General features: G+C 40.6%; 1 protein-coding gene across 7 annotated transcripts in view; it reads left to right on the top strand.

Moving 5' to 3' along the window:
* The window catches only part of LOC125771938 (uncharacterized), a 162,316-nt gene that overhangs the window by 101,488 nt on the left and 33,304 nt on the right, over positions 1-27,524 (top strand). For all 7 annotated transcript variants that reach the window (XM_049443136.1, XM_049443137.1, XM_049443142.1 and 4 more), the window contains 4 exons: positions 9,375-10,121; positions 20,158-20,294; positions 26,700-26,887; positions 27,051-27,505. In XM_049443136.1, the coding sequence (XP_049299093.1) occupies positions 9,629-10,121; positions 20,158-20,294; positions 26,700-26,887; positions 27,051-27,505 (1,273 nt within the window). In that variant the 5' untranslated portion in view covers positions 9,375-9,628. The remainder of the gene's footprint in view (positions 1-9,374; positions 10,122-20,157; positions 20,295-26,699; positions 26,888-27,050; positions 27,506-27,524) is intronic.

Raw genomic sequence — 27,524 nt, 5'->3', positions numbered from 1 at the left:
GCACTGGATTCCAATATTCCCACAATCATGTCGAAATAAATCCGGATTATTACGAACCCAACAACACCACGGCACAAAAATAATCCCGTTTCTGTACCGGTTTTTTACCTTTAACTTACCCATTTTGTTCTCCACTCCTCTCCATCGGAAGTTGGTGACATTTGGCATTTAGTGGGCTGTATTGAAAAGTATTTTAAAAAAACAAATCCATCGCCACTTGCACACATACACAGCGGATAAACTTTTTCCATCGTTAATAAATCGAAATTAATTTACTGTAACTACCACCGAACGACACTTGGTGCGCGTGCATTATAGTTTAAGCGTTTTTTAATCAACATTTTTTCGTGCGTAAAATGCAATTTAAATAAAATCAAACCAAACACTCCAAACTGCGCCACTCGAACGAGCGAAGTTGAAACACGATACGCACTCACGTATACGATCGAATGCCCCGTGCATCAGGTTTCCCCGATGAGGATTTGAAAGCGTCCACATTGGCGTTAATGTCGAACAATAAAGGTCAACCGAAACAAAGCGGGGGTGTGACAAAGTGAAGTGAAACTCGCCCGCTTTTGCTAAAAAAAGGGATTAAAAATGCATTCAGAAACGCTTACGTTGTGATGGCACTCGCCAACCAGTCGTGGGTCCAGAATCATGGCGGCGAGATTCACAATGGAGGGTAGGGGACATTCGGACGGATAGTGGCCGGCTTAAACAAACACAAGCCACATTCATTTGGGGTTGTTTGTATACGCATTATCAATAAATGACCTCGGCAGCCGGTTGGCACGTGTGTCACTTCCGGTTTTGTAGGCTGTCCGTAATGGGAGAGCGCGACAGAAAGGAAGGCAGAGAGCGGGAGATGAGTGCCATTCTTGTGACACTCCGCAGCGTGTGGATCGGATCGAAAATGAAGTGTCACCTTTCTCTCTATCTCTTTCTCTCTCTACATCGCATGCTCATCCTGGTCACGTCACCGGCGACAGTGGAATGGTCAATTTTTATATGCGGCATTAAATGGAAGAGTTAATTTAAATCACTGCTGCATTCAGAGCAAAATTTATGGTGCAGTTTTGATTGGTTCATACTGACCGGTGTTTGCTTTTTTTTTCGTCTTTCTCCCTTTCCTGCCCTTTGTGCTGTGGGCAGTTCCTGGTTGTCGCATACATGCTACTAAATTGCCATCATTTAACTGATCATTGATGCGTTCCATAATGTTGCCTTATTGATGCTTGAGACGGTACGTGATTAATGATTTTAAGGGGTGAGTTGGTTCTATGCGTTATGCGTTCGTTAAACAAACGTCTTCAAAGCAACAATAGCCACAATGGGAGACATTCAATGCTTTTATTATAAATATAAAACGATCGTCAATCAAGCCATTACTTCATGGTGGTTGTATGGCCGATAGATTTGCTTTTATAGCATTCTTTGCCTTACGTTTAATAGTGCATTTATAGCAAATATTATGTCAACTGGCTGAGCGACCGAATGGATTGTCAGTACAATAAAAGCATAATAATTGTCTCCCAATGAATTGGATTTTTTTCACCACTTGCCTTAGATTGTTTGACAAATAAAATATCTACAAAACATGTTACTTTTTTTCTTGCTTAACCATATTTGTAAGAAACTCGCTTGCAGTGTTTATCCTCTGATCGTAACATGATATGGAAAACCCACTTTCCGTAAGCTGCAATGAATCAAGCAAATCTGTTTGGTCTCCTTCATCATCAATATCGCTTTTGGCTTGCGTGTCTGTATTAAGACTTCGAAACTCAATCACATTTTTATCGTCAATCCAAGCTTAAGATGCAGATGCGCCCTTTCCCCGTTATTATACGAGCGGGTAGCGCCATAGCGGGACAGGAAAGGACATGTGTACACAGTGCCACAGCTGGCAATATCTGCTGGATAAGTGTAGCTCCATCCAGCTCCAAGAAGGGCAGATGCATTCACAGCCAATATAGCCGAGCTGGTGAAAAATGCCGACCTTCGCCACTTGTACCCATCAACCGACCGATGTTCTCAACATGTGTCTTCACCCAGGCGAAGGATAATAATGTCGATATGCTTTCGATCTGATTCGAAAGGAAAACGAAAACGGGAGATTCACCCACAGATGGGTGGTACGGAAACGAATAACTTGAAATTGGCATTGGCCTTTCGACTGATATCGATTCGATTCTCGTTGATGGTAGGAAAAATGAAGCAAAATAAGCATTGCTAACCCCTTTTTTCGCTCGGGGCGTATTTTCATGGGAACAAATAAACCTGGTAGGATAGCATATGCAAGCAAGCAAATTTTTCCTCATCATCATTTTTGCTTCAATTCATGCCCGCCCTTTCTATCGTTGGGAGTCGTTTTTTTTTCTTCTCTTTCGTTTCGTTAGACATTCCCACAAGGATCGATAGAAATCGTGTCGTTAAAATTGCTCCATTAAGAAGCCGCAACCACCGACATACTCGACATTGGATGTGTGTGTGGTGAGAACTTTTTTTCAGGATTTAGATTATGTTGATGAAACATGCGACATGTTGAAAATGAAGTCAATATTTGATGTAGATTTTATCTGGTTTATATCAAGCGTAAATTTTTCTTAGTGTCAGCTACGTTTTAAGCTAGTTTACGTTCTATCTATATCTCTGAATCGCCTTGTAGGTTGTGATAACTGTCAACATTGAGTTTTTCTACTAAATACCAATAGTACAATCGATTATTATAATTCAATCTTGACCAAGATCACCCTTCACGTATAAACCTTGCGTTGGACAGTACGAAAAATGCTTCCTCCATGTGTCCATTGCAACGCCAAAAATCCTTCAAATTTTACAATTGTTTGAACATTTTTAAAAGTGCTATCACCATGGAAATAATATACATATTAAAAGTAAAAACCTGCGGAAACCTTCAGTAGGAAGATAATACCCCAAAAACAAAGTAAAATGAACCTTTCTGTTTTAATAAAGTACGCCCGGAACAAATTACTTCTTTTCATACATAAATTTGTTTGTTTCATTATTCAGCATCTGGATTTTATGGTCAACATTACAGATATTTATAACATTTATTTAAGTTGTTTTTTTTTTTATTTTTTTAACTATTTGGCACAGCTATACAGTGACGATAAAAACATATAACAAACTAAAAATAAAAAACTACATAATATCTTCAAATATCAACCAATATACACCTGGTGAAGCAAAACAGGACTTTAAGATAATAATTTACTTCAAACAAAATAATTGTATTTGATCATTCATCAAAAGCTCCATTGAAACTTCACCTCCATTCATAATCACAAAATTCAAATACCTCTCAGCAATACTCACATTAAAGTTTCGTGCAAAATGAAATATTGCATGCCAAACACTCATCCAACTTTAACGAAAAAGTTTTACATTCGACTGCATCTCATACGAGCGGATACCTATCAGCATCGAACTAAACTTTACCCCTTGAGCGGCTCGTTTCAATTCTATATTATTCACTTTTAGTTTGTGGGGAAAAAAAGGTTTCACTTATGAAGCAGGCTAAAAAAATCCCCCAACGAGTTATTAAAATTTGAAGAGAGCCCGCTTCTGTTCAGGTAAAAAAATATTTCTAACGTGTTAAAATGTGAAAAGCTCTTACCGTGCTTTTGAGAATGAAGTCCTGCTGAAAACTGCATCGATTGTACATAGAAATAGAAGTTCAAGCCTTGTCATCCAGAAATTGCATTTCAATTGCCAGTTTTGCAAGTTGTTTGATTTTATCCTAGAATTCTAGGAGATGCCTTTAAACAACTGTGCAAATCATGCTCCTTTTATCGACTATTTTCGTGCTGAAAAAGCACCTTCAACACCGGATTCCGGTAATCAAACAGCTCTCATTTGCATTTTGCTTCTAGATGAAATGAAAAATAGCAACCGAGCGCTATCCACTGCTAAACCATGTCCTACGTCAACTCGTGTCATCTTTAGCACCAGGCCAGACGAATCTCACAGCAACTCCCAGCCCGATGTGGAAAGGGTGTGTTCTGTGTAGCCCGTGTTAAAAGCAAGCCAGTAGCACAACATCATCATCATGATGATGATCATCATCATGATATCATCATCTCGTTTACTAGTTTTATTTGTTCTCTTATGCTGCTTTCTGCGGTCCAAAACCAGGCAAAACTACGTCACTCATCGCCACTCACAAAAGGACACGTGTCGTGCAGTGCAAGACAGCTCAAAAACATCATCTCACAAAGAGAGCTGCGTCGGTGTGTGGATGCTGTGTTTGGTGGAAGAAAGTTCCTTTCAAAACTACACAACATACCACCCTTGATGTTGGTCAGTTTTGGTACCACACCGAGGCGTACATTGTTTGCATAAAATCGTGCCCGTGTTGGAATTGGTCCGAAGCATATAACCCAGTACAGAACATTCCAGCATCTCTTCTCCCGGTTTTGGTAGTGATGTTGTCCTAAATTTGAGAATATGAAGTCCACAATTTTCCTCACGGTGTGCAAAAAAGCAACAAACAAAATAAAATAAATGTATAAAAGAAGAAGGAACTGGGCGCGGTGGTTTACCAAACAACCACACGAGACAACATTTCACCTCCAGCAAATCGTCCGGAGCATTGGGAAATGGGCAACCACCAGAACGCTGACAGACCGATGATATTTTCCGTTCGGTCTGCTTGCGTTAACATATTTAAATTGAAAATTCTCTGTCAACTGGCAAACTGGCATCAGCGGCAGCTGGGCTGTTGCCTGTCGCCTGTTTTCGGTTTTCGAAAATTTTTGGTCCAGTTTATTTTTACGCCACACATCCATACATACGCGCCCGCCTTTTCACGATGAAAAGATGAATCCTAAGGCGATTTTGAGGCGAACTACCATCCCCATTCCCATCCTCCATTTCCACATAGTGAAGAGCATAACGAGTGTGACTTTTCGTTTTCCCTCTTGTGCTCCTTCTAGCTTCCTCTCTTTTCCCCCTTTTTTCCCTCCTGTTATCGTGAAAGTTTGGACTCGGAAAAGATTTTTACTTTTAAGCTTCATAACGTGTGGAAAATTGGGTTGAGCTTGACAGGTTCCCGGGAAAGGGACGATAGAAACAGCAGCATAATTTCAAAGCGATGCCTTTTGAAATTGGACCTACATGGGACGGTATGGGACCGACAACGAAAACGACATTCCTTCGCTGTAATGGGATGACAGTTGTAAACATGAAAAATGGCATCAAAATCCATTGTCAGCGTCGGGATTCGGGGTAGTTCCGAGATAGATGATCAACCGGCTGGTCGGTGGTTTTGTCGGTTTTTGTTTGCAGCGCGGACGGCAAAAGGAATAAAAGATGTAATATCAATTCCGAGAAGTAAACGAATCACATGTTTGTATGTGATGTGATGGTTGTTGTTTTTGAATTTTATTTAATAGTCCATTCAACATGTTCGTTGTTCGCTAATTAAAACTTATGTTCATACGGTTACGTTTTTACATTATTTCTGGATTATTTTCCAGTTAAACTAATTTAGATAATAATAATAATAATTATAATAATAATAATTAGCGAACAGACATTTTTATTGACTGATTTACAACTTTTTTTTTTTGGAACTATTGCGAACAGACATTTTTATCGACTGAGTTACAGGGTTTTTATCGCCAACCAGTTATTGTCAAAATGTTAATCTTTTTAGTAAAGCCTCTCATTGGCGTTGGACGTCCACAACTCATCATTGTCAATGCTTTTCTGGCCTCTTGAAGGTTGAGAAACCAAAGCAATCCAATGTGGAATCCAATGTTTAATAATGATAAACTTAATTTCAGACAGCTTTCAACAGAACAAATTTTAACTTGCAAAAATAACTAGATGTGAATAGGTTTTTTTATATAATCTAGCACATTCTAGCTTCGTTTTATTGGAATATCGAGCTTACACTAACTACTTAAACTCAAAACCATTTTCAATACTAGAACTATCAAGCGTTTTAATCGTTTTTCGCTCGTGGTTACTTTGCAAACAATTTCGAAGAGTTGGACTATATTTTACTATTTATTAGAGATCGTGCTAAAAATAGATATGAAAAATACAACAACTACTTAAGGATTGTTTAACTCCAAAAATGATTTCATTGAAAATTAACCATTCCAGTCACAGGAACTGATCCAGTATTTCTACTGTTAATTTAAAAAATAGTATTTTTTTGTAAATTTATCAGTTTTGCTAGAACGCTAAATTAACTTAAATTAACCATTTCGATATTACCAATAATTTTACACTTAGAAGTAGAATTTAGTTTGAACATCGATTTTGAGGTTGCACAACAATTGTAAAACAAGTTAAACAAGTTTAACAAGTAATTTTGAAGTATTATCCCACGTTTTTGCTCTTCTTCTCCTTGCTCGTTACAGATGTTTTAAAACCTGAAAGAATAAAAACCTCAAAATGTACATATTTCATAACGCATTTCATTCTCTAATGTGCGACAAACATCCATAGTGGTCGATCTATCTGTTGCAGCAAAATTAGGCTATTCTACCAAAACCAACACGCTCGAACAACTATGCTTATCGTATGCTTGCCTTCGCACAACAACATGTTTCCCCCCAATGTGCCCATTGCCTCATAATCAATTCCACTCTAGCAACGCGACAGACCCTGCAACAACCGAAACAAAACTGCGTGAATTAATTTCTCACCTAAAGTAGCACGATTTTCGGCCCCTGCCAAACGCGGCCCTCCTGCCCACATTCTTCACACGCTTGGTGGATGTTTTAATTGACTCTCGTGCTAACGTTTCTACCCAACGGACGGCACGCAAGAAAACGCATGTTTTGCTCCAAGGGGCGATAAATGTTCCACGTTCCTTGGCGCGGATTTTATTGTGCTTCGTGCTTTTATTTTTCGCCTTCCTATTTTTTCTACGTTTCTACACCGGAAAGCATGCAAAGAGGCGGTTTTGGGCAGGTTTTATGCTCGTCGTCGTCGTCGTCGTGCCGATAAAATTGCAACTGATACTTCAGGCACGCGAATGGTGGGGAAGGCGGACCATAAGAGAAACCAAACTATAGCTTACGGGGTTTATCCAAGAAATGGCTCAATGGTTTGCAGGAATCCTGTTGTTATTATGCGGGACAACAAAAAAGTGAGGACATGCTAGCGTGAGGACATTTTATGCGTTACGAGCGAGCGAAGAATGGTTTATCGTTTGATTAGAAACGCAGCAAAGACGCGCACAATGGCATGGTACGTTAATGAGCTATGAAATCGTACCATAATCCAGGATTCGGTGAATGGATTCAATTAAAGACAAGCGCGCAAATTATTTTTTACTATTAATCAACAAAAATATATTATTAACAATTTCTGTAATAATTTTATGTAGTTCTGGGCACTTATGACTTGTTCGGATAGCTTTTAATTGTGATAAAGCTAAGAACACGATACACACCGGTTTGTTAATTGCTTGCAGCTGATTGATTTTATAGCACAACATTTAAGTAAACAAGTAAAACTTTAGTTGAAAATGCTTTATAATTTAATCAAATATTTTTAAAATATTTGCTGTTAATTTCTTACAAAAAAAAGTACGGCATATAAGGACGTTGATTCCACATCCGTCGAATTGAGACGCGGATTATTGAGAGCATTTTTGGGAATCTCTATTTCTAGTCCGCTATAATAGTGTATCTCGGGGACTAGCTGTACTTACATGTTGCTTTAAGCTTATGAACAAGAAAAGGCACGTATAAAACAACATTTGTATTTTCATAATATCGGCCTTAAAGTTGTATCTGTACTCAACAATAGCGCACGCCTAATTTCATTTTAAATAAATCAATACACTCATTATTACTTAAGCACACTTATCATACATTAATTCTCCCTCAAAGCATTTCAGTCGAACCACAGAACCACTCACGCTTAATATTGATTTCACTGACCGACCGATTTTATCACCAACTCCACGTTCGATTTGTTTGTTTTGTCTGCCGCGTACAGGAAACAATCCAATATCACCTCTCCAAGCATTCCACCACAAACGGTGCAAATAAAGGCTTCAACGTTTGTACGAAATTATAACACAAACGATGAAATTTGAGTAATGGTGGAGTTTATTTAACAGTACCCATATACGCCTCGCAAGTATTATCCACCGCACCGCAGCAGTACAACCAGGAGATTTGATGCAATAATTTCTTTGCTAACAATGTACGCTTGCATGGAGAAAGACTTCCTTTCATCCAGCCGTCACTTGTTCCAACACGTGCAAGACGATCTCTTTGTCCGATTTTGCAGAAGATAAATCCAACCGACCCTGTGGTGAATGGAACACACGCACAGAGGATATGAAGAAGTCACTCCACTCATTTCCGGTCCGTGTACGGTGAATGCGTGGCAGATGACATGATGTTAGCGCACATGCCGAGACGCTCGAGAAAAAGCGTCCAATTCTCCGATTATAATGCCTAATGCTGCTGGGAAGCTGTACGGGGCTATTGCGAAATCGCTCGGTCGTCAGTCCCGTTCATGTTCCCGGCTGCCGGTTTCATTTCATATTTGGACTTTTCCAAACCAAACCATTATGGGACAGTTTCGAAGCGCACGATATCTGATTTCAGCTTATGTAGCGTACTGTCGCTATTTGAACTAAGCAAACAATAGACAACACGAACGCGTACCACGTTTTAGATGTGTCGACATGAGCAAACATTTGACCAGCAATGATGCAATCGTTTGGTCGTTAGCTTACCGTAAATGAAATCGATACAAAGCTTATTGATTTTGATTGTGCGGATGTGTAGTTGATGCTACAACTAACAATAGAGTAATACAATTATTCATGGGAGATATGATTCCAGCAGTTTTTCCTCTGAAAAATCATAAAAAGCTAGTTTTTTCCCCTTTAAAGAACGGCCCGGTCGTATCTAGAATAACAAGGTTAGTTCTGGAGCTAAAAAACAATTTTTTATCATGCTGATACCTCGGAATTGTCAAAAACGTACATTTGTAACGCGGATTGCATACAGACAGGGAGTGTTTTACATATTTCGATAAATATTGGATTTTTATTCTGGGAACAGTTTGTTTTTCCAAATGGTAACCATATTTTCATATTTACAAATGGCAACATAATTGTATAAAAGCTAACTACACTACTATGAGTCCTTTCTGCGGACGTTCATGCTCCTAAAGGTATGCAATAATGTTTTTCGATTATCATTTACTACATTTGTTTGATAGTAGCGTTGAGAGAAAAAAAGTATTTTTACTAATACTAAAAGGATACTAATTACAACCATTGTGTTACTCCATTGTGTCAATTTATTCGATATTATATCATAGAAGAAAACAATTAACGAATATTTTGTGTATTTCTCTCTTTTTTTCAGATGGTTTTTATCGATGAACCACACAACTCAGCTACGTTAAAATCATCATCATCTAAATTCTCGGTAGTCTGATTGGTTTTCAATCAATCTGCCACCGTTTTGCACCCAACAGTTCACCCTCGGACACTCTAGACAGCTTTCAAGTCGTTTGGGGAGATGATCACGAACAAACGCTATCATAACTAAAACAACCCTTGCCAACCACACTCACACACACACCTACATACACACACACACTCAAACATATAAGCCAAATGAAATCCCGATCCGATGAGCCAAGCTCATCAGCATGCCCGACCCCAATGTCCAACGGTACATCACGATCTTGCACGATCGAACCTACGGGGATAAGCTGTCAGCACGGAGGCTTTCGTCACAAATCGCATCGCTGGCATCATCGCCATGGATGGCCCTTGGGATCGCCGACCGTCGCAGCACTGCTGGCAGCACTCTCAACACTCGGCGTGTTCACGGTCACACTCGCGACAACCAAATCCGGAAGCGCTTCCAATCCTGCCGTACTGATCTCGCACGATGAACCAACTGCACTAGCTCTTGCCGCAGCCGCTGGCCAAAAACAGTCGCAGCAAACGTACTACAACAATCGGGGCGGTAACAATCCGCCACGGCAACAGTGCGCCCTGTCCGAACACACCTGCACAAATGGACGGTGCATTCCGTGGGACAAGTACTGCAATAATGTAAATGACTGCGGTGATGGTAGCGACGAACCACGCTTCTGCACACGTAAGTAATACATTCAGTTTGGGAATGGCGTGGGCAAACAGAGTGAGGAATCTGAAGGGAAAGCTTTTCCTATCCGGCAGTGTATATTACACCAAACACCGGCAAGTGGAATGCTATTTCCTGGGAGTTTTTATTTCTCTCCGTCTCCGCCGTTGGAAGCTATTCTCATCCATCAAACAATAAATGGAATGATGGGTGGTGGACTTGAGTTTTTCTTCCTCCCTTTTTTTTTCGTTTTCAAACAACAAAAACAATGCTCCTACCATAATGGCACACTTTTCTGTGTTTTGTTTAACGAAACTTGCTGCTGCCAGTTCACCCGCGCGCTGCTACAGTGTACAGTGTGGCTGCAGGAAATGGATTTCTCTTTAACCATTTCCATTGTTTGCAGACGTACGAAACAAAAAAAAAATAACACAAACACACTGGAAGTTTGTCGAATGCAGCTAGAATGTTAAAGATAGGCGGGCGGAAGAAGAAAAAACGAACCCGACGGAACATTCAACTGCAATTTGTCGTTATTTCTTTCCGGTTTGCGTGATTCTTTCCCAACTCCTAGGGACAACACGTTGCCGTCCATTTTTTTTTTTTGAAACAAAAAACTGTCACCAGCCGGAAACACAAATCCACACATTTTTCCATTAGCTATGCAATAACGAGGTATCCTAATGTGAAAGGAAATGCATGATGGAAGGCATTATTTGTTGCTTTTGCAGGATGCATTCCATTTTGTTTCGTACGTAAACAGTGTAGGTTTTGTGGCTTTTTGGTGTAAGAAGGTAGAATGCTTAGTTATTGTTTTAAGGGTGTATGGTTTGAGTGGCACTACACTTATTGCAATTTATGAAAATATATTTTTTAGAGTAACTTGACTTAACTTAACTTAACTTAACTTAAATTAACTTTTAAAATGATGAAAATTTTACTTAACACAATCTTTGTCTTAGTCATTGCACGGTTTTTATTCCTTTAAATATATATGTAGTTTTTATTTTGTACTATACCCAGTTAGATAAATCTATTTGATTTATCCTTAAATCACCATTAATTGATCATTATATGAAAAGCATTAGTTAATTTCTCCATTCAATCAGTTTAACATTTTCACAATGGCAATTTAAGGATTGCTAATCCCTTTAGTCCAACAAGGATTTCCCTAAAGTCCTTGTCAAACATGAGTAAAATTATAGATAATTTATGCTGCTATAAGTAAACTAACCTTAACTTACTAGCAGGTCAGCGTCTTGCTTATAGTGGTGATTTCAGATGGTCTAAATGTGTGTTTTCATAAATGTAATTAAACATTTAATAGTAAACAATACAACATGGTCAAATTTGAACAATTATCACGAGCTTTTTTTCGGAACAATACACCAAAAAGTTGTAACCGAACATTCCCGTGATAAAAGGTAAAATACAAGAAAGAAATGCCTTAAGAAAAATGGACACACTTTTTGCTTACGACGCTGACAATACGGCGAAGGTATGTCATAGTTAGTAATTAATACCAAAAAGTAAATTAAAATTAACCTTATCGATCATATATTTTGCACTAATTTCCATCAACTGAACGAGATGTATCTATTATCCGTGTTATCCTGTTATCTAGTTGAGATCGAGTCCCGAAAAGTAAGGATAATCGCCGTCTCACTGGAATAAAGTATTTTCAGACACCGTGGCCATACAAAATAGTTTAAAGGAAAAAATAAGTAACACTACTTAACCGACTTAGTACTTTAAACCCTATTGTGTTCGTCGTCATTTTCCACCTGGATTCCTACCACGAGGGTTAATCTCAAACAAATGCACATGCTACCGGTAATCCGGAAATAATCTAATGATATGACTAGACACACTAAAACACTGGTTAGTTACACGATTAACACCCAAAATGTCATACAATTGTTACAACCTCTGCTTGTTCAATCGATCATGCTGTAATCCTCGGTTTACACACCATAATCCAACAACACAACAGTTTAACTAAACTATTTTTAATTTAATAAAACAGTCAAACTATTTCCACATGATTAAGTCTTTCCCAATTTACGCTGCTAATCGCTCAACTAACGCTAACGCATACAGAAACATTTCCATTTTCCAATTTACACCGCGAAAAGCAATTTTTCTCACCCATTACATTACAGGTCATTGAACGGAGCCGGTGTTTTCGTTGCTTTAATGGTTTTTTCCTTCCAATTTTTTTGTTTTCTTCATTTTTTAAACACAACGAATTGGATTGCTGCGTACCAAACAACGATCTCACGTTACCGACCGTTGCATGTGCTGGTGGACCTTGGCTTTTTGTTCACAAATTTCATTTTGAACGTAGTTATATTACACACTGGCGCACGCTAAATGGCACTCAGGTGATGTAATTTTCACTTTGTGCCTGTTTGCGTTAAATTTTTCCGACAGCAATGCAAAAACTAACAACACGAGAAAGAAAAACGCACCAAACACATTGCAAACTGGTAAAGAGAGGAGCGAAAAAACACATACACGCGATGTGAATGACTTTTAACTTTGGAATCTGAATACATGCAATAGACTTTGTATCGCCAACCAGTGTGCCACGTTCGTACCATTTGGATACCTTTTCGTGTGCGTGTTTTTTTTTTCTTCTTTCTTTACATTTCCCCTGTGCGTATTTCCGTAACCCTGAATTAAGTGTTCAAAAAGTTCAACTTCCCGTGTAGCGTAAATAAAATAGTGGCGTCAAATTCACACAAAACTACCACCAAACAGGAATGGGTCTAAAATTGAATCTACGTGGGTTAGTGTATGGAAGTGTTTTCGCTTAAAAAACGAAAAGACACCCTGTGAAAAAAACGCTCGCGCCCCACAAAAAAACGCATCCTAACCATAGCCGGTTGTGTAAAATCGATTTTCACCTTCACCACCACCAATTTACGGTGGCAGCGGAGCAAAAACAAAAAATCGCGTCCCTGATGGCAGAAGTACGAACATGGGGAGGAAAATCGGAACACTGTGGCTAGAATCGTGTATGCATAATGCCTACCATGCTAGGAGCTATGGAAAAACGAAGGATACAAAAACTATTAAACTCGACAACTGCATTCCGGTGCACTTTTTGTATGCGCTGCTTGAAGCAGAGCTTTTTTTTTTGGGGTTTCATGGTGATACCGTCACCATACCCATCATGCAGTGCGATAGTACGGCAAGCTTTAGAAATAGGCTGGGCACCACACTAAAAAGGCAGAAAAAATACAGAAAGGTAAGAGAAGGAAAAGTTGGCTCCCCTCTATAGCCGAATAGGACGACATCGCTTATCCAACGGAAGCACGATGACGTCGATGATGACGAGCGGTAGGAAAATGATGTGATTGGTAGAAAAAGAGATATGAGATAGAGAAAAAATACACACAAATTGTGATGGGAAGCGCAAAGAGAAGCACACACTGTTAAAAAGTCACTTTTTTTCTTGCATGTTCTGCACGCAGTTCCCTTTTAGATTTCAGCATGAATTCGTTTTTTTTTTTGTCGTAATAGCAAAGCGACACCGTGTACAGAGTAACATAGCACAACTGCAACTGTTTCATGCATAACAGTCGTGCGGTTTTCCATGATCGGTAGGTGCAATGAAAGAGTAACAAGCATTAGCCAACAACAAAGCAAAAATGTGTTGCGTTGCGTTGAACTGCGGAGTGAAGCGCACTGTAAAGAATTGGCTTATTAACATCCCTGCTCATAGTTGTACCCATGTTGGTTGTGTTCTGTGATAGTGCACATGCACATTTATTCAACATTTCAAGCATGTACGATTGTTATGTTAATGAATTACAATGTTACGATTGTAATGTTAATTCAAAATGACATTTTAAGAACAACAGGACAAAAAATCGTTGATCAATATTTACTAAAGTAGTAATGTCTAATTTGATTCGATTTGGGCAGTACAATGTTTCCCTAATGTTTAATAATTCAATCAAAAAATCTTTTAAAAAACTTTTGCTAATTATTTCCTTAAAAATTTACCTAAAACACAACATTATGAGTAAAGAAGAAAGTTGATTATCTCGCTCTCTTCTTGACTTAACGACCTCTAGGAGCATAATGGCCATTTCCGGCTAACTCGACTTATTTTTAACACGTACCCGGTAGTCCTTGATACGAAATAATTATCACAAATTATCCGATTATCACATACACCATCGACTCTGTCCAAAACTGTCAATTTGAAACGAAATTGTATCGAGATTTAACATACGCAGATATTTGAGATACGCAAAATTTTCAAGATCATTGTTAAATTTTTAAGTTCTCATAATCTGACCAAAGTTCAACAGATCAAACAAAATAGTATAAAATAAATTTGTTTAAGGTTTAATAAAAATTAAGGTTTCATTTAACCTCGGTCGGTTTCATTATTTACAGGGTTTTTCTATTCAGTTTAGACTAGCCGCACACTTTTTCCTACTCTGCGCACTTGATTTTTGACGCAGGTAGGCAAACAAACATGCTACTTGCTAATAATCAAGTGCGCCGGGTAGGAAAAAGTGTGCGGCTAATCTAAACTGCATAGAAAAACCCTGTAAGGTTTTTAGGCCGTCTTTGGGATATCTTCTAGATGTCCGGTTTGCACAACGTCGCCACAGTTTCAATATTTTAACAAATGTTATCTTTCAAAGATACAAGAAAATGTGTGAAATGTGTGGCGTCCAACTCCACAGTATCATCTATGGAAATAAGGGAACTTATTAATTCATTAGTGTGAAACTGTTCTCAAGGTTTGGCATAAAAAAACTGAAATTCATCATAATTTACTACGATAAAATTTTAAGTTGTTTGCGGGATTGTTTATTCATATGCCAAGTAATCTTTCTCTCTTCTTGGTTTTAACGACCTTACAGATCACGCCGGCCATTCTGGCTTACTAGACTTATTTTTACCATGTAGCCGGATAGTCAGTTCTTGCTACGGGGGACGGTCCGGATGGGATTTGAACCCGGTCCTGCCGTGTGGTCGGGCGCCGGGGCCAAGTAATCTTTTCTCATAAAATAAGCAAATAATCATCAATCAGAAATATTTGATATTTACGAGAAGAGTCTTTCTGTTACACAAGATGACCTTTTAAGGAAGACGTAGAGAGTATACTTGTTGGCACGATTCACTGTCTTGTAATACGCGTGATTACAGACCGCATGTAACGAATGATCGTAAACAAACCAACGTGACATTCGAATCGGTTCGAACTAATTGACATCTAGAGTTGCTGAATGTTCACTTGGGTTGACGGACCGCACACTAGGTGGCGCTAAATGCTAGGATTAGGTTCGGGAAAAGGTTCGTTAGGGTCATCGTTCTACCTTCGGCGAACAACCAAAATTAGTATGCCCAAATAAGGCAAAAACATTTTATGCGCACGGATTATGTGTGTCAATAGGTCAAGCATAGGGCAGTAGCAATTGAGAGACGGTCAGAGTAAGACCAATTTTTGAACCTCGCCCACAAAACGCAAAATAAAATTGTTCAGTAAAAAACCATAAGGGAAGTTCGAAAATTCTTGCTAAAGTCGATTGAGAAAGTTTCGCTTTTCTCAACATTCAAAAATTGTAAAGCAATAATATATTGTGCTCTAAAAATCGTCTTGTATATTTCGTGGAACATTTACGATGTCGGAAGAAAGTCGTGACTGCAATGCCTGCGATCAGGCGAACACCGTGGATGATATGGTACAGTGCAATGAGTGCGATAAGTGGTATCATTACGCGTGTGCCGGCGTCAGTGCAGAAATCGCGAAAAGGAAGTGGAACTGTGGTTGTACGATGGGTGTGAAAAGCGAAGAAAGTGAAAAAGTGTGTCCAGATCCTAGAAAAGGAGCCACCGCGACGGTCGGGAAAGCTGCTCAAAGCTACGTTAGAGAAGCCAAGCATCGCGTAGCCAATAGCGAAGTTCTACCGCCTAGCATTGAGCCACTAGTAGTACCACTAGGACAAAGACGCACCGAATCGCGGACTGCTAACAGGGCCCCAAGCACCAAAGCCTCTTCCACCGCATCGAAAACGTCCGCGCGAACAGCGCTCGAACGGCTCGCTAGGACGCAAGAGCTAGAGCGGAAAATGGCCGAGAAAGAGTTCGAGATGAAAATGGCTAGAATGGAGCTCGAACAGGAAAAGCTCCGAATTGATTTAGAAGAAAAAATGGAGTGTGGTTTTGAAAGATCGAGTGTTAGTTCCCATTCGAAAACGGGTAGTAAATGGGTGCATAATCAACGGTGCGCGATAGTGGCGAACAGTGTGCATTCGGAAGCTCAACACTCGGCTGACGAACGCTCACCTATTACGCAGCCCATTCCGACACCCGAACCACTGGTGGAAGCGGCAGACCTGCAGGCCCCCGGAATCCCGCTACGGTGGACGGCCGGTGTCATCAGAAAGGAAAATGACTCGGAGAGAGTGAACGTGCAGATTTCAGCGAGTGACGGGAGCTGCCGCTATGAGCTTGCTGACGCTCATACCATGGAAAAGCTAAGTTTGCCGCTCCAAGAACTCGACTGTACAAACCTAACCACACGCTTTCCTCACTTTCAGAATCTGCCAATACAGTCGTTTCTGAAAGCTGAGCCAAAGCTGTTAATCGGGCTTCAACGTCTGGATCTGATGACGCCGCTTGAGATCCACAAAGGGCAGCCGAGTGAACCAGTAGCAGTGAGAAGTCCATTGGGTTGGGCCGTGTACGGCCCCATCAACACCGGTACAACCAACATCCTGCTGCATCACAGCGAGCCTGATCGACCACCGGAATCGGATAGTGACAGTGAATTAAATAACTTATTGAAAAGTCATTTTGCGTTGGAAGAGGTAGGCATTTCCAGCAGCTCGATGCCAGAACCAAAAGAGATAGCTAGGGCCAAACAAATGCTTCAAAATACCACTGTGCGTCGTGGTGATAGGTTTGAGACTGGGTTATTGTGGAAAACAGATGAGGTGAAATTTCCCAACAGCTATCCCATGGCGCTTAAGCGTTTACTAAGCCTAGAGCGAAAGTTAGAGAAGAATCCAGACCTTGCCAAGAACGTCCACCAACAAGTGCAAGAGTATTTGGAAATGGGTTATGCGCATAAAGCTACACAAAGCGAATTAGATTCGGCGAATCCCCTACGCATTTGGTATCTTCCCCTGAATGTGGTATCTCATCCGCGTAAACCAAACAAGAAGCGTTTAGTCTGGGACGCGGCGGCAAAAGTAGACGGCGTTTCTTTAAATTCCCTGTTACTGAAGGGACCTGATCTGTTGGTAACGCTACCTGGAGTGCTTAGCAAGTTTAGAGAGAGACGAGTGGTGTTTGGAGGGGATGTTGAGAAAATGTTCCATCAAATAAGGATACGTAGAGAAGATACCCATGCTCAAAGGTTTCTGTTCCGATCCGACCCTACCAAGCAACCTTCGGTTTACATAATGGATGTCGCGACTTTTGGCGCGTCCTGTTCTCCTTGCTCCGCACAATACATAATGCATCGAAATGCACAACAAAACGCCCTTGAATTCCCGCAGTCAGCAAAAGCCATGCAAATTAAACGATCGGTCAAAGGAACACAAGTCCCTCTAAGTAGCGAAGAATACCGCAAGGCCGAAACCTTTCTACTCCGGGTGGCTCAACAAGATCACTATGGTAGCGAATTAAAAACCCTGTGCAACGAAGACGAAAAAGGGATCGATAAAAGAAGCACACTTTACAAACTGTCCCCGTTGATAGATGAACATGGTTTATTGCGAATTGATGGTCGTACCATCCCCGTAACAACCAGTTTGATAGTAGACAGCTACCATAGGAAATCGGGTCATGCCAATCGCGAAACGGTCGCGAATGAGATTCGCCAGAGATATTATATATCATATCTACGATCGCTAGTTGATAGAAGGACGAAAAGCTGCCAACACTGCAAAGTACACAAAACCAAACAGTATCATCCTCGAATGGCACCATTACCAGCGAAACGACTTAGTACTCACCCTCACCCGTTTAGCCACGTAGGCGTAGATTACCTGGGCCCGCTCAGCATAGTGAATGGTAGACGAAAGGAGAAGAGATATGTGGCAGTATTCACATGCCTGGTCACTAGAGCAGTACACTTAGAAGTCGCGTATCAACTGTCTACTAATTCGTTCATCACGGCAGTAAGGAGGTTCGTGTCACGGAGAGGTTCACCAACCCAAATATTCTCCGATAATGGTACGAATTTTGTGGGTGCAAGCAACGAGCTGGAACGAGAAATCGCCGCAATGAACTACGGAGCTGCCGATACTTTTACCAACGCCCGTACCACTTCGTCGTTTAACCCATCATCAGCACCGCACATGGGGGGTTTATGGGAGCGAATGGTACGAAGCGTTAAGGAGGCATTAAAGGCGCTTGATGGTCGAAGGCTTGAGGCGGGTAGCGATGGTCGAACACGACAAGCTGTAGTGCGTACAGCCGCAGGCAAACTTCTAAAAAGAGCAGTAGGCAAGCTAGCAGTATTGAAAACTGAAATTAAGTAATAGATTAGGGATAAACGCCGACAAATACTTAAAATAGAAATGCGTACCTTAAGTAATCGTGCTACTTGTAAGCAAATTCTTACAGGCAATAGAATTTACGGGGTGGAGTGTTGGCACGATTCACTGTCTTGTAATACGCGTGATTACAGACCGCATGTAACGAATGATCGTAAACAAACCAACGTGACATTCGAATCGGTTCGAACTAATTGACATCTAGAGTTGCTGAATGTTCACTTGGGTTGACGGACCGCACACTAGGTGGCGCTAAATGCTAGGATTAGGTTCGGGAAAAGGTTCGTTAGGGTCATCGTTCTACCTTCGGCGAACAACCAAAATTAGTATGCCCAAATAAGGCAAAAACATTTTATGCGCACGGATTATGTGTGTCAATAGGTCAAGCATAGGGCAGTAGCAATTGAGAGACGGTCAGAGTAAGACCAATTTTTGAACCTCGCCCACAAAACGCAAAATAAAATTGTTCAGTAAAAAACCATAAGGGAAGTTCGAAAATTCTTGCTAAAGTCGATTGAGAAAGTTTCGCTTTTCTCAACAATACTTTTTATTGACAAACAAACTTTTTTTTTCATCGTTTTAAATGGATGATAATTTTAAAAATCAGAAGAAACATATTCTAAAGTATTCATTAAATAAAAATAAAGACACCACAATTTATGGATTGTTGAAGAAAACAAGTTGCGGTCTTACAGGTGAACAATTTCATTGCAATTATATTTTGAATTTATTTTACTTTTACAAAATATTCATATTACTTTTATATAGGGAAAAATGTAATAGCTACATTAAAAATCGTTGAAAAACAATCACCAAAAACCAAACATGCACACTTAAGCACAAAACACATCGACCCACTTAAGCACCTTTTACTCTCGTCATTACTTCCTAAGGTTCGCTTTCCTACGTTTTCAATAAACCATTCGTACAATATATACATTCATTCAACGTAAGTACCAGGTACTTCCGTTGTTAGATGCAAAATAGGTTTCAATCCCGACTTCACTTACGCTCCTCACGAAGTAATTGATTCAAGTCCACTCACCAATTCAATCCACTTCGCTGTATACCGACCGTGCTGGCTCAACAGTTGCACCAGAAGACAAACCATCATTCCACAGACCATCAGCGGGAGGGAGCATTTATCCTCCTTCGGTTTTTTCAAAACGTCCACCGGCCACTCGTTCGATGGCCATGTTGCTACTGGAAGTCAATCAAAACCTTCCCGCTTTGCTTTGGGTGCCCACATGATTCTCTCTCTCTCTCTCTCTTTCCCTCTCGATTTTTCCGATGGTTGGAACAAAGTGGGTGAATTATAACCCCAGTGCAAGAAAATAACAACAAAATCGAAACGGATGCATGGCCACTTTGGCTGATTCTCAATTATTTGTTTTCGGTATTCAGCTTCCACCGAGGCGATAGGGTCCGGTGACTTTCGAATGAATTTTTCTGCTCCATTCCATTTACAGTTTCTGTTTTTTTCTTCTCTCTCTCTCCCTCTATTCCTTCATTCTCAGGATGCAACCGTACGTACTATGGCAACATTGGACTGACGTATAATCTGGAGTTGCACCGACCGAAGGAGGACCGGATACCGTACGTGTGCATCCTAACGTTCACAGCCGCCGGTGGCAACTACGGTGACATCGTGCAGGTACGTACCGGACGTCCATTGTTTCGTTATCTTTGTGGTTTCGATTTTTTGTTCCACCACCCAATAAGGGAAGAAGAAAAGATGCACACGTGCAACAGAAAGGCAAACACACTCGCATATAAAAGTGTCATCGTACATTCACCGTACAGACGTCGTGGTTTGATCGCCGTTCAATTGTTCCACCCGATCAAGGGAAAGGGATTTTGAAATCCACTTTTGGTACTAACGCTCCACTTTTACTCACAACCATCTTCAGCGTTAAAAACCAGGTTAAAGTAAGTATTAAACCACAGGGAAAAGGCGTTGACACGTGTCAAGATGGTTTGGCATCGTACATTGCACGCTCAAGTGCTGCCATTTCCCCAGTCGTCAAAGTGTGAATCAATCAATCAAGCTTTGCTATGTCTTTTTGCCTGTTTTTTCCTGAGTTTTTCACACGCACTCCAACATGCTGGAAAATTTATTCCAACCAAAGAGTAATCGAATAAAACGAAAAAAACCTCGCAAAACTTCTGTTGTACGGATGAATGCACGTTGCAACTGTTTGTACAACTGCCAAAGGCTCCAAAGTGGGGATTTGTTTTTTTTGTTTATGTTTTTTTTACTGAAACAATACTATTCCGGTCCCATATTTAAAACACAGTTTAGCGGCAATGTTTTCCACGGGTATGGATCACATTTTCTCCCCAAGGGTGCGTTTGTTTTGTTGATTTCCTTCAGCCCGTAAAAAGCACGCCATTGCTTTGAATTTCAATTTCAATTTTGCCCGCATGCAAATACATCAAATTTATCATCCGTGACACGGGGAAAAGGATGAAACAAAAAACAGACCACCCGAACATGGCTCGCACGCACTGGGAAACGTTTGCATTCCCTTCGGGGGAGGGATGCGAATGATCATAAATCGTGAAAATAATGTCATAACACCAAAAAGGCAAGCGATCGAGGCTCTTTTTCCGTCCAGGCCTTTCGGTTTGGCTCTTTTTTTGTCGCAAAATTCTATTTGGCAACTCGTTCATCACCCTCACAGCCTGCGGGAGAAATGATTCTAAAAACCCCGGTACCTTCATTCATCGAAAACTGGGTGCAAAAATTTATGCCACACTGGCACCCATTTATGTGCAATGATGAAAATTTAATCGATCCACTGAAAGCTTTTTGATGTTTCATCAAAATTTAATTAAACTTGATCCGCTTGATCGTTCACACAGTGTCAGAAACTTTTTATCCCGGCAATGGAATTTTGTTCTGGGGTTTTCACTATCACCAGAACCGTTATTACCACCTTTCCATCACGTCCCATGATCCGATTTAGTACGTATTCGTTACGTGCAGAGTAACCGAAAAAGGTGGTACCCCCCGTCCATCGGTACAAAAGCGAATTTGCTGATTCGAAAATGATTAACCCTTTCCTACCGTTACATGCCATAGCCTTCCTCCACTTTCTCCCTTTCAAGCTCGCGATATATCGATAGAGAAACGGACATGTTTCAACGATGATCTTTTCATGCATACTAAATCATTCAACTTCGCCATACCAGTGAAATGCGTTTTTTACTACGCTCATTCATCAACCATCATCCACGGACAGATGAGAACAATGTTTGATCAAATGATAAAACTCCGAACAAAGCTAGTAATGTAAAAAACGCAACAAAAAAATATTACAGCCCTTCGTCACTTTCCTTGCAAGCTTGCTACCTGGCACATTTCGCACATACAATTTGATGTGGGTCCGAAATTAATACTACCGGAAGCACTGCGAATGTGCTACATTCACAACGTTTGGAGCGGATGGAGACGCATGGTGTTTCATAACGTACAATCTTTTTTCTCATGGAGACGCCTAGTGTTTTGTATACTTTGATGGAGGCGCCCAGTATGGAAGAGAATGCTAATAGGTATTTCTCATATTACAATTAGCCTCAAAGTAATATTGATTAAACCACATGTTATGTTTCCATATATCCTTTCATTTCCATTACTTTGATGTGTTGACAAAAAAAATAATTAAAATGTTTATTAAAATTAAATAATGAACGGAAGGAGACTAAAATTCATGAAACTGTAACCAAATAAGTATTTCAAGCAAATCGAAATGTTAAAATTCCTGTGCACCACATGCTAGCAACAAACTCTTCTTAAACAAACAACATTTTCTCAACGCAAGCATAAAACAAATTAGCGTTCAGACAACATCTCTCAATTTCATTTCGTCCTTCTCTGCAGTAAACGATAACTGACAATCTAATTCAACCTATTTGCTCATGAATCACTAACAAAGCCCATACCTTAAGCTCATTCTTACACACAAGCGCATAGACCGACAGACAGCAACTCAAATAAGATCATAATAGAACGCCAAACAGAAGCATTTGTACCGATCTTTGTTATCAAACAACCACAACCATTCACACACACACATACTTAAAGATTACTTTTCACACAGTGATAGAAAAGTCATCCTTTTCTTTAGGAAAAGATTACCTTCCAACAATAAAATTCTCTTTCATTTCTTCTCAGCACATCTTACGATGCTGTTCAGCTTACTCTCGCCCCATAGTACTACGGCTTTTTCTCCGTATCGAAGCCACCTTAATACGTGTGTGTGTGTCGTATTGATTTTTGGTGGCCATTCTTTAATGGGAAAAATAGCTTTACGTTACATGATGTTCCGGTCAAATCGTACCAGTGACCTGGAAAATAAAAGCAAACCAAATGTCACCAAATCGAAGTATTAGTTTCGTAATATTGGTATTATCGTACCTCGATGGTTCACAGCGAATAACTTAATATGGGGTAGTTTAGCAAATGACATTCACTTTTTTATATTTAGAGACAAATTACAGTACCGCGAGGTATTATCTTCAACTCCCTCATAATTATCACATCGAATTCACAACAATGGTTTCAGTGACATTTAAAATAAAAATAAATTGCATTTCAAAGGCTTTGATTGAAATTAGCTTGCAAAAGGAGAAGGGTGGGTGCCATGTCGCTCGATACTGTGTTATGTCATGTCAGCTACTTAATACGATTAATTTCGTCCCATCCTAGCGCTTGTTTTCTTCTCTGTAAAACAGCTCTATCACCATGCCCCAATATCACCCAGCCGTTTGTATGTTTCTGTTACGCCAACAGATTAGATCGATTTATCGGTCAAGCACAATAACAACCGTCGATGACGGTCGCAAGGTTGATTCACCGTCTTCGTGCGTCGTGCCCCTGTCCAATACGTTCGACATTCGACCGCCACTATACCATAAAATATGACCCACTCCAACCGGACCAATCACAACCAACGACCTGCTGGCGCGGGAGTTGGGTCAGAATCGAAGGCCATACCAAACGATTTCGTAACGCCAAAACCCACGCGATGAAAAAGGACACCGGCAAACCGTACGACCGGGCTCGATGAAATGCACATAAAACTAAACCTATTTTGTCTTAATTTATGAGCATGTCGCACGAACCAAACTAATAACGCTTATACGCGTGTCCGTAACCGCCCGGACTGATCCTTTCGCTGCGGACGACTACAAAGCTCTTGGCGGCCACGTGCTTCATTCGTTGGAAAGCGTTCTACTGTAGTCTGTAGTGAATCGTGATTACACAAGACGGCAACAAGAGGAACAATCTGGTTCGATGTTGCTGCCGTACGACATTAGACGACGAGGGCGTAGTGGTTTGAATACGAAACCAGGTTATTATTTGTAGACCATGTTCGCATCGTTCGCATAAACATGTTTGCTTAAGATGAAGGAAAGAAGCGATGAACATGCGAACAATAACGAAATCAATTGATTACATTTCAATAATGAAAACAAAAAGCGTTTAACTTTATATGAATGATCGGAAAGCTCGATCGATGACAGTTCTTGAATGTTTTTATATTTACAGCATTATGGTTATAACTAAAACGTTCATTAAATGGATGAATGTCACAAAAAATAATTGGGAATTTCTTTGATTCTTGAGCACTGACCGTCGAGTTACGAGCAAACAAAATTCAAGGACGGTTAAAATTTGTAAACTAAATCCTCCGAGGTTTTAAATGCTACAAAGCATAACAAGAATGTCACTGGAAACATCTTAAAAAATCATGAAATTGCAACGTTATCCAAATTCAAATTCCGAACAGCATCGTCAATAAAATTCACGAGCCACTTACTTTTTGTATTAAAATTACAACTATCTAGTTTTTAAAGTCATCGTCAAATATCGTAGTTTTCCAATCATCTGAAGTGATTGAACAAACGCCTAATTATGTCAAGATTAATCGAAAAAGATTAAAATAAGTTAGAACATTTTTAAGTTTTGGCCGATCGCCTGGAACCTGCGTACTCACTGTCTAAAAATCAAACCTCAAGCACTGCAAATTGGACTTAATCTCAGGTGATAAACAATACTGTTCGTTCGACTAAGTTCAAACTATTAGCTATTATCGATATTTCTTAGCTATTTTCGATATGACACATTACATACATTATTCAACTAACCTTAGACAGAACACGTTGAATACAGGAACTAAATGTTGTATAAAGGTCGTGTTGTATAATGATCGGCGTGCAACACGACCTCTTATCAGATTATTTTCTGGAAAGGGTAAATGGATTCCGCTTTTAATAAAGCGATTTTTCGATTAATTTTCAAAATGTAATTGCTTTGAAGTTAAAATTATTACATAATCCGTATTCATGCACGTGCTCACTTCTGCTCAAATGTATCATAATTTCCACAATTTAATGATTTCCTAACAGCAGTAAAACGTCACATTCCTGATTGATTGGAAATGTTTTAATTTTTTGTTGTTAAGTGCGCTACGATTACCTATCTTTCTTCTTTTTATTCTTAGCGTAACGACCGTTGAAGTCATGCCGGCCATTTCTGGTTTACGAGACTTATTTTACCACGTAGCCAGATAGTCAGTCCTTGCCAGGGAGGGGGACGGTCCGATTTGATGGGATGTGATTTGATCCCCGATCCTGCCGTGTGGACCGGCGCTGTTTATCACATACACCACCCGTCGTCACATTTCCAATTAAATCATTCTTTTAGTCACTTATAAATTTTTCATCGTATTTACATTCCATACAAAAAACTAACACGTTATGGACAGTATCGAACAACATATGCTTTAAACACCGAAAACAAGACTCCAGTGCCCGTTTACCGGCAATCAACACACAACACAATTATAATATTTCTCACTTTACCATCCAAAATCGAAATTGATACACCTAGCTGGCCCTTTACGCGAGTGCCAAAAATAATTAGCCATCATTTATCATTCCCATAATGAACTGTTTGTAACGCGAATGTATAATTAAACCCGCACGGTACGTCATACCAATGCGCCCTTCTCATCACGTACCTAATCTACCGAGAAAGTTCACATTTGAATCCACAAACCCCATGCACACGGCTTTCGTACCGTTTTGCGCACCGAGACGCAGTTTCGCACGAAATCCACTGTGCGGTAAAATTTCGATAGGCATTTCCCTACTTGCCCTTAATTGCAACCTGCTCGCCCAATCATGAACTGGCGGTAGGGAAGCTGCCAACGAAGGGGAAAATACTCGACGCAGAGTGGCAATGTCCAATGATAATTTTCCACCCTTGCACGCTGCAAGTTAATTGCAGATTAAATGCAACCTGCTCGGACGTGCTCACGTGCTGAGTGGTTTCGTCTATACGCCAACCTGCGCCGTTAGTTTAAAACGACGGTTGTTGTGCCTCTATCGCGTACTGGTACGATGCCTGGATGTGGCTCAAAATAGAGGAATTGCAACATTTTCTACCACCTTCACCGACTGGAGCTAACCATAAACTCTCTAATGCATTATTTAGTGATTGTACTTTCGTCCCTGTGCTCACGGGACCACACAGAAGAAGCTGATTGAGGCGGCGTGTTTTTGTGTGCGAAGGCTATGAGGTTTACGTACAAAGCACACAATTTGCTACCGGTGAATGTGTCGGAACAAAATTAACCACAAGCGTTTGCAATAAACGCTCCAAAGCTAGCATTATTAACCCTGCCACATACAAAACCTTAACCCCAACTATTTGTTTGCTACTTGTAAAGAAACTCCCAACTGAGTAATTACGACTACCCCCGTAGCAGCCCGAATTACTAATCAGCACACGTTTTAGTGTATGTGTGTGTGTGTGCTTTGTACAACTAAAACTTGTCATTTGACTTGTGACATTTGGCCCACCATTATGGCCAAGAGTGTCGTTGATTCATTGCACGTTGCCAGTTTATTAATATTTGTTTCAAAACGCGCGCCGTCAAAACAACGACAATGGTTGTCCCGGGAGCGCCATTTTTTTCCTCCAGCTTCCAACCGACCAATTACACAATTTAAAAACCATCAAACCATCGTTTTATTCTATTTCCCACAGGTGACGCTCGATAGTTTCACCCTCGGACGATTCGTGTCGTACACGGAAAATGGCTGCCCGGACGGTTATCTGCAGGTGTCCGAAGCGAAACGTGCCAATGTCGGTGGCATGTGGTGTGGTACGACCTGGGGACCGGCCATCTTCTACAGCGAAACCGATTCCCTGGTCATGACGATTAAGCTGTTCAAGTAAGTGTAACGCATCACGTTTGAAGTGTGTAAGCGATGACAGTGTGCCCGTTTAAATGCTACGGTTCACTACTTAAGTAGTGCTAGTTTCGCACGTTTTCTTGTACGCTAACTTTGCTAAATTTTGTACAAAGTTGCACTAATTTGCACATCTTTCCAACAGACTTTCACGTGACCAGAGCGGGTACAACTTCGACTTCCGGATACAGTACAAAATGTTGTCCCGTGCTAGTGCGGTCGTACGGTACGGTGGACACCGGCACGAGTACATCCCACCGTGGACGAATGTCACGTACATCCCGAACTATCCGCTGATCGAGGACTTTACTAACTCGACCGCCCACTCCGAGCACCAGACGTACCAGGAAACTGGTCTCGGTACAGGATCCGGCCAGCAACGCAATCGTATGATATCGCTCGGTGCTAACGATCTGCCCTATCCGATGACCTACGACAATATGACGCGCGGCATTGGACTGCAGCGCGGTGGTTCCACAACGCTCCACGGCGGTACTTCAATGTTTGGACGTATGAATGGTTCCACCGACTGGATGCCGCTCGGACCCGGTGTACCACCCCGCAAGCAACTCAACTACACCGAACCGCAGTACTACCTAGGTAATGGTCGTGACACCCT

Source organism: Anopheles funestus, chromosome 3RL, assembly GCF_943734845.2.
Source record: "Anopheles funestus chromosome 3RL, idAnoFuneDA-416_04, whole genome shotgun sequence".
Lineage (NCBI taxonomy): Eukaryota > Metazoa > Arthropoda > Insecta > Diptera > Culicidae > Anopheles > Anopheles funestus.
Note: the sequence above shows the minus strand (reverse complement) of the source record. Positions and strands in the feature narration are given on the sequence as shown.